At 45.5% G+C, this 9,027-nt stretch overlaps 1 protein-coding gene across 1 annotated transcript; it reads left to right on the plus strand.

Moving 5' to 3' along the window:
* Positions 1 to 245: 245 nt before the first annotated feature.
* Positions 246 to 4,813, plus strand: T265_07912 (hypothetical protein; the record flags this gene model as incomplete). Its single annotated transcript, XM_009173572.1, has 5 exons — positions 246 to 311; positions 349 to 410; positions 451 to 553; positions 603 to 1,007; positions 4,675 to 4,813. 5 exons carry the CDS (start codon positions 246 to 248, stop codon positions 4,762 to 4,764), a joined length of 726 nt encoding a protein of 241 aa, XP_009171836.1.
* Positions 4,814 to 9,027: the final 4,214 nt, after the last annotated feature.

Consider the following 9,027-nt stretch of genomic DNA (forward strand, 5'->3'; position numbering starts at 1 on the left):
GTCGATGATGCTGGATGTTTTCTCGGATTGAGGTGCCTGCATCACAACCAAATACCCGTTTCCCAAGGCATAAGTTTATTTGATGGCGCTGTACTTTCAGCTCAGGCTGACCTCCCTAGCATACAAGCTTATTATATAGATAATGTATCCTCTGACAGTGTTATTATGAGTTCCTTGATGCCGTTCAACGTAGTGTTGACTTCCTCGTTCACTTCGTACAGCTCTTCCGTTTTGTCGTTAGAAGAATGCCATTCGCGTCCTTCAAAAATGCCCAGAAACGCTACTCACGGACTCATAAAGAGCGCTCTCAGGTAAAACACTCAAGCTTTCTAGCATCATTATCTGTAGCCGCAACATCGCAAACATTTAGGCCTTTTACCGAAGAAAAAGGATTTCATTCTAAAAGCCAGGTATGTATCATTCATGGGTTAAATTCAAACCATGTTTCAGGGAGAAAGAGAGGAAGGATAAAAAAATACGAGAGCTCCGAAGACAAGCACTCACGAAAAACACGGATGAATTCTATTTTAATATGTGTAACTCCACGTTTGATGTAAGTCACATGCTTGTGTCCATAAATTGACTGACCATCGTGAACTAAGACAGAACGTGGTCATATTCCGCTCAACGCAGAGACAAAGTATTCAGACGCCAAAATGAAGTCCTTATTGTCAATGAGCGTCGCTCAGCTCCAGCATGAACTTCAGAAAGAAGTCTCGAAAATCCGCCGTTTGGAATCGTCCACGAACGCACTGTATGGAGATCCCGACTTGCGGACTCGTCATACTCGACCCAAACACACGTTCTTCGCAGAGACAAGCTCCGAGGCACAAGACCTTCGAGCCAAAATCAAAGCGGGTGCATTCATCTCACCCGATACAAACACCACGAATGTGTCTATCTTGGAGGAACGTCAGGAAGCGTATGCTGAACTCCAGCAGCGTCTCCAGCGTGCTGAGACATTGAAGCTCATGCTGAAAAAGCGAGAGGCTAAGCAGTTGCTCGTGGTACGTCACCTATTGCCTTTTTTACCCTTCGCGATCGAGCACTACACACACGAACTCACACAGTTGTTGAGGAATACAAAACACCATTCGAACTGACTGCAGAATCCACAGCCTGTTTTTGTTCTCAGACATTCCGAATGTCAAAGCATTTAATCTTTAGTGTAACCTTGTAGCACTTTCCCCCTATGTCAGTCATAACCACTTACTGGGTTCCAAAACTTGTAAGCATTTTAGATATACAGAATCTCATTCACCGATTTGAACCTAAAAAGTAGTCTTCGGGAACTAGTGGTGCGATAAGGGGGACAGCACCAGCAACACTCAAAATTTTCGTACCATCCTTAATTCCCTTATTCCAAGTTGTATTCTATCCACCTCTAGGTTTTCGCCACCCCTAATCATTCTCCTCCCGGCATGCATGGCACATGGTGCGATCATCTTAGGTGGCACTGGTGAATGCGTCCCTTGAGTGAAGTACGTTCCACCTCACTGGATACCCTTTTTCAACCGAACAAATTCGAATTCACTGTTTCTAACTGATTCCAGCCATAGCTCTCAGATGCGGGCGACTTTTTATTTGTCACCGGAGCGAGATGGCCCAAGTGGTTAGGGCGCGAATTTACTGACCGGAAAGTCCGTGGTTCGAACCCGACCTCCGCCACTCGACTTCCCCTGTCTGGGCTTGGGCAACCCGGCAGTATCCCAGCCCTCGTGCAACCTTTGGGTGGCATGGCAGTTAGGCACCGGGAGAGTGCTACAGCTGAACGGGTACGAGTGATCAGGTCCTCCTCCCGAGGTGGCCAAGTCTCGCAACTGTACAACAATACAGCCTGCACTGTAGTCTGATACATGCGTCCTCTGACACCCAGTGATCAGTCTTTCTGGTGCCGTAAGGGATGCGAATTGGTAAACGCATTTCTGATTGATGCATTGACTTCGTTTGTCACACTACCGTCAGAGCTAATGCAACTTCCAAGATAAGTATGGCGTAACACAACTTCCAGTATCTCTCTCTTTGTATTTGTCTCTCTTTGTATTTCTAAACCTAGATTCAAATATTGTAGGTATCATTGAATGGCTCTGCAGGTGCCGAAGTTTTGCATAAACAGGTTTTCCAGGTTTTGTGGAACCATAACTTGGTGTGTTAATACTGGATAGACAATTTCGGTTAAAACAACCGTGCATCTTTCTTGTGGGTAAAAGTTGAGGACAAGAAGGCCAGTCAGAATGGTGTCACTAGCCCCGAGTTTACTTAGTCTCATCGCTTCAGACTGGTTCCATTTTGCGTCGGGTATCACCGACTTTTTGACGACGAATTTCGTACTTTTCTACGTAATGTTAACGATCATCTGGTGTATTACTGACGGATGACATGGTGGTTCTGTCCAAAGAAGTGTGCAAACATAGAGTTCAGTGGTTCGAACCCGCCCTCTGCCCCTCGATCTCCGCTGTGTAGGCTTGGGCAACTTAGCAGTATCCCAGTCCTTGTGCTTCCTTCTGGTGGCGTGGCAGTTAGGCACCGAAAGGGTGCTACAGCTGAACGATGCGATTTTTCAATATGCAGATTTGCACAGCTTTGTCCTGATTCGCCTACAGTTACGAGATGTCTCAGTTCACATGCCAAAACAAACAAACAAACGCTGATAAATCTTGTGAGCTGGGCTAATTGTTTATTCACCACTGCCACGGAAATACGGGAGAAAACCAGAGATGATAAAGAACTCTCACATGTGCTTAATTTCACTTCAAACGGATAGCTGAAGAATGTTGAAAAACCCTAAATGGGTTCTTTGGACGATCGTCATTGCTTGGTGTAAAAAGCGGATGTTTGCTATGGGGAACTCGAATCTGATTTGCTGTTTAGCCTCAAAAGTTCGGAAAATGCATCCCGATGATGCGATTTGTCATTACTTTGAATATTTCAAAAGAAGAAGGCTACACCCACGGGTTTTTCACCCAATCTGCAGAACAAAGTGAGGAGAAGGAGAATAAAGAGAACCGAACCCGAGCAGCTCTTCACAATACTCCGTTTTACAGGACAGTTTGGCAGCCAGGATTTCACATCGAATGCTTCCAAACTTCGACTTTGGTTCACCACATCCACCACTGACATTTCCTTACCGTGTTTCTTTTACGATTTCAGTGTGCACGTAGGTCGCACGGACCGCCATCCGTTTAAACGGATTTGAGAACTACTCTAAGCGGTTCTCTCTAGAAGGTGGCAAAGGTTACGTCCATAGGTCCATTTCGGTTCACCCGGTTGACACGAGACATGCGGTCCGTTTCGGGTCACTTGCCAACCGCCTTAAATCCTGCTAAAACTCGGGCTCCACGACTGAAACCGTTGAATCAGTTGAGATTTGCCTGGTCGTCTCCTGGCTTTGTGTCTTATTCCTCCTCCTCCTTGAGCTGACCTTCCTTATCCATTAGACAGTGATTCGCTTTTATTCTAGTGGCAGGAATCTCTGAAAATGCGTGCACTTTCCGAATGAAATCCCTCCTAATCTACGACTCTTCAAATTAAACCGTCCAGTAAATGGTAGTACATCTACAACCTGATGCTTCTGTGTGCCACATTCAATCTCATCTTTTTGCCGAAGAATATACATATATCAGGCAAATTGTTCGTTATACGTGCAACTGTTTGCTAACTACTCGTGTATATCCGTTTGGATACCCGTGCTTACTGGCTGAAACATAGCTTCTCAATAGGTTCGCCAACAGACCCGCCTCAGGTGGGCGATTCATATCTAAATTAGAGAAACCATACCCGATACGTGGTCTTTCGGTAATGGCGTGTAGATATTTTCGTGGCAAAGGGAGCCATCACTTAAACGGCTAGTAGTCCCCGGAGCAAGAGTAGCTGTAAAACAGTGAAGCTTCGGGAATTGGGTGAAAGTTATCTGCAGGCTCTACTCCGAGCGTAGCTGTACACTATGCCGGCATTTGAATGTTGCCTTTTCTCCTTTGGTCACAAACGTATCAAACCTGTCATCTTGCTTCGTGTCTCCTTCTTCCTTCCATGCTTCCTGGTGTTTACATGCAATCCCTTTTTTCGACATCCTCGTTCCACTTGAAACGTGACTGTTTGATATTAAATTTTGGAATGCGAAGTTCCATGTTTTTATTACCCACCAAATTTTTGAGTAGTCGTCATAGATTTGATCTTTCTGTTGCACTTAAGCGGTGAACAGGAGAAGGCCAAAGGGATCAAGAGAGTATAATTTGAACGACCAACTGCTTTCTAGGACGATAGACAACTGACCAAGGTACTCGTGAGTGGATAGAGTTAAACGAAAGAATAGGTTTGATTTAATGCAGGATCACCCAGTTTTTGAAAGTTTTCTGCCGAAAACCAAAGGTAACGGTTTTCGACTTGGCGCAACCTCCTCGTCCTAACCCGTGAACGGCTTTGAACTGGACACCTTTTCTTACTCCGGTATCTCCAGCGCTATTCTACCGTCAGTGTTAATAGTTTCCCCCGTTTGCACACGCTGATGTATGACCGCTCTTTAATCGCTGAGCTGTTTCTTCTGATATTGTCCCACACTCCTCTATCTTAGCAGGAAACGACACACTATCTTTTCTATACGATTTGCTCTAATCTTATTCGGTTCGGCAATTCCTATTGGTCGGTAACGAACCCTTTTGTTCGTTCACATTACAGCGGAATCCGAATCGGAAATACAAGGTTGTGGCCAAGGAAAGCAAATCATCCGCCCCTGTTTACCAGTTCGAGCCTGTCCGCGCACGCTAACCCACACTCCCGTTGAAAGAGGAACCATAACACTGTACATACATATTTTGAAAAGGAACGGGATGTGCTATCCTTTGAACGCATTCTTCTGAATTCTCATCTTTTGGGTAACCGATAACTACGGCTCTGCGGTACTTCTCGGATATATTGTTCTGATTTGATGCGAACACCAGGTGAACGCTCCACCGAACGGGGGTGAAGCCCACATAGGGAGTCTTTTTCAAAGCGTTATACTATTCACGCTACTCTCGAATTATCAGTAGCCACTCGGTAAAAGTGTACTTTTGACATGCTGCAGGCCGCAGCCGAAACTCCGATTGACCGGCATTTTAAGCGCGATACGTGGCTTTCTTGAAATCTTGAAAGGCCCTGGAAGATAGTGTATCTCTTCCATCCTTTGGCTTTGAGGCACTTCCTCGGATATATTGTTCCGATTTGATGCGAACACCAGGTGAATGGCATGTCCTCCATCTTGAGCGCTCCACCGAACGAAAGTGAAGCCCACATAGGGAGTCTTTTTCAAAGCGTTATACTATTCACGCTACTCTCGAATTATCAGTAGCCACTCGGTAAAAGTGTACTTTTGACATGCTGCAGGCCGCAGCCGAAACTCCGATTGACCGGCATTTTAAGCGCGATACGTGGCTTTCTTGAAATCTTGAAAGGCCCTGGAAGATAGTGTATCTCTTTGTTTAAAAGGTCACACAGTGTTCTTTCTTTATTCAGCGTTGTCATGTGCGTCTTAAGATTTACCTCAGTAACTGTACCAAGGTCTCAGACGCTTTTAACCACAGAGATGGTGCATGAACAAGGCATTTGGCTTCTCGGTTTCGTTGCCTCCCTTTATACAGCATCCTTGGACAAACACTGACGAAAGAATTTAAAACGTTTTCTTTTTAGCGCAAAATAAGTCCGACTATCACGAGGTTGCACCACATGGACTTTTGATAGCAAAATTCGATCGTTTCCTGGATAATGCCAAATTCCACTCGTTTTCAGTCGGACTGACTGCAGTTTGGTTTCCAACCAATGCACACAAAGGGACAATGCTAGGACGTCGGAGAAAAATATCCTGCCCAACGCTTTGGTCTTCTCTTCAATAGTTCTCTAATTTACTGTGACGGAGCATGAGTCAACAAGGTTCTTAAAGCTCTGAGTAGGCTCTTCTGTCTAGGATGGTTACTGTAGTCAATTCATTGAATTCTAACATTGATGAACGAAACAACAGCCGTCTGCTAAGGACCGGAAATGTCGTTTGTACCACATACCCGGCCAAGTTTGAAAGGCAAGGAACCTGAACGCCACTCAGCATGGCATCGGGAAATGATAAACGTGACTTGGGTGTGTGGTGCAATGAACCGTTAGACATCCGCAGAAGTGCAGACTCGATGCTGGTTGGTTCACCCGTCCCAATCAAAATAACACGCCGGTGCATTAGTTCGGCAAAATACGTTGCTGACTGTCATTACTTTAGCTCTACTCTGCGTGTATAACCCAGGAAGTAGATCACATTTCTCCGAGAAGCATGCGCAACTTACGAGAATACGTAAGATACATGTTTTGAAAACTTACAAGAGAGTGAACTTATCGAAATGAGTGACTGAAAGCGCGACGGTAGTGTGGGAAAACTTTAAGTTTCCCTGGGTTAATTTTTGAAACGAAATGTGACAAACGTACCTGCTCCTAAAATCCAGATGAAAGGAAATGACCCCGAGGACTACCTGTGCAACTGTGATACTACTGATGCGGAGGCATGCGAGTAGAAGGTTTTCTTCTTGTAAATTCGCTTTGAGTCTCTTGAAAAGGGAGATCTGTTGCGAAATTTGTGGAGTTGCTTTGTACCATTTGCTTGGATTTGAGCAACAGTCAATGGATATCCAAGAAAGTCCAGGGAGACGCTTTCAAGAGAAGACAGATGTTCAGTTTTTGTAAATAAGATGCATATGAGAGTTTTGCCTTCCTGTTCAATAGTCTGTAACTGTTCAGTTGGCATTTTCTAATAGACAACTCCACAGCGAAGGCCTTCTTCCTTTCATCTGTACGTTTAACCAACATCCCAACCACCGAAAGGATGGGCTGCTAACCTGAAAACGGTGGAGAGTCGCCCCGGTTGTTGATGGAACCATGTGCCGTGCTTACAAAATCAAGCGCACTGACGCAATATTGTCTACACAGGGTGGATGATCAGCTAATTTCACGCCGGAATTAGCAATCACAAGGCAAACATAAAGACACCACCAGGAAACGCAGATGAGCACCGATAGCTAACCAAAGATTCAGTAATGATGGTGCACGCGCTCAATCCAATAAATGCTAGTTTTGAAGCGGGGCTACGAACCACACCTCATCTATTGATAGTCTAGACGATGGAGTAGATAGAGAGCGTACAACTGGTGACTATGTGAAGAGCGATTTCCGACTAGTCAAACTAATACGTAGTTGTGTGCAATTGTCATCCACTTTTGCACCCTGACCAGTGGCCTTTATTAATCGGGTTTTATTGATCGGATGTGTTTTGTGTAAAAATTTGGGACCATTATCTGACTACTTGTGAGTAGTCACACTTCAAGCGAATTCTGCGCCAGCCTGAGTGGAACACTTGACCTTCGATAGTTTTCTTCCGCGTCCAAGCCACTGTCGTTTGAACTGTCCTCCTCGTGTTCTGGTGAGACCAAACCAAAGTGGGTAATGACTGGACGCGTTTTTCGTTCTTATCAGAGCTCATCATGAGTGCATATCCTCGGCCGTGTCGGAATTTCAACTTCGGACAGCTGACCTGCAAGGCCTGTTTCCGCTACTCCGCACGCAGAATGCAACAGGTTTCAAGCGTCCTTGGCGCCACCTGACTGGAAAGTCCCGACAGGCGGGTCAATCGATCCGTAGAACCGGGACAGCTACTGTGTTCGAAGCGTCGGTCAAACAAATCACGTCGCAACACCATCACCTGTTCAGATGTGAAAATTCGCTGCGTCCAGCATGCATTCGTGGAGTAGTGATAACATGCTCGCCTCACACGGCAGATGTGCGGAGTTGAAGCCCCGACACGGTTAAGGATATGCACTACTGACGAGCTCTATTAAGGGCGAACCTAAAGTCCAGCGCTTTCACTCTTTGGGTTGGACTCACCAAAATGACTCCGCTAGGGCGGGAGGATAACGTTTCGAATGAGAACATGAGAACGATGTGAACACACACTGCGCTAATCCCGCAACCGCCCTCCACAAAGCTTGCTTCGCTTCCTAATTGACCAGTCTGGGATTACTGCTGAAGATCCGCAGGCAGCCCACTATCGTTTTGGGGTTATCAGGTAAACATAATCCCCGAAATTTGAGGAAATTTCTCCTTGACTTGAACAGCAGCTTACCTGTGAGTTCAGTCCTTGTTCGCAGCAGAATCTATAGGAAGCCCTGTGTGCTTTGCATTCTATCAATATCTTGACTGCCAATGACTCCACCGAGTCTCCAGTTCTAATAATTTCAACATGCATGTGAGCCAGACCATTTACAACTGCTGATGGCTATCGTAGTTTGCTTCATTTCTGTTAGTTTCTACCCAGATTCTGCAAACTTAATTCTGAATAGTTTGGCTTCTTTTTCTCGCCCATTTTACCCACTGAAGTGGAGAGCTTGGTTCACACACATCGAAGCGAAACAAGCAGGACCTCGAATTTTACTGTCTAAGCCAACAACGTCTGATAGTCGCACCTGGGGTAATGGAAGTTTGATCACTTTAACTTTGGGATCCAACCTGGAGAATCCATTTAAGGTAGAGATGTTCTGTGTATGTTGCAGCTTTGAAACCAACCAGGTGTCCAATTCACAACACCGGAAGTCTCCCAATTCGGAAACGTTAGCGTTTTCTAGATATTGAAATGTGGACCAATGTGTCCATGATCACTGGAACGCTAGATGTTAACTGGAGTGGTTCAAAGGTACCCTGGTCAAATTGTGAAACTTTGTGCTGCAAAGTAGCACGAATCTTGTGTACGACGCTTGTAGCCACCCTTTCGCCACATAGATAGCTGTACAGGTCACCGACACTCGTTAGATCACGAGATCTGTTTTTTCTTACACTCACAAATCACGCCACAGAATCGTGACTAACTTGACTACACAGCTCACAGTCAAGCCCTTGATCCCAGGACTCGCCTTCTTTCGCTACACGTACAAATCACGACACAAAAATGACCCATCTAACATCGACCGCCTACCGACTGATAAGGTAGCAACAAGTCATGTGCTGACACCCACACACACGCAAACG

Source organism: Opisthorchis viverrini (assembly GCF_000715545.1).
Source record: "Opisthorchis viverrini unplaced genomic scaffold opera_v5_198, whole genome shotgun sequence".
Taxonomy (NCBI): Eukaryota; Metazoa; Platyhelminthes; class Trematoda; order Opisthorchiida; family Opisthorchiidae; genus Opisthorchis; species Opisthorchis viverrini.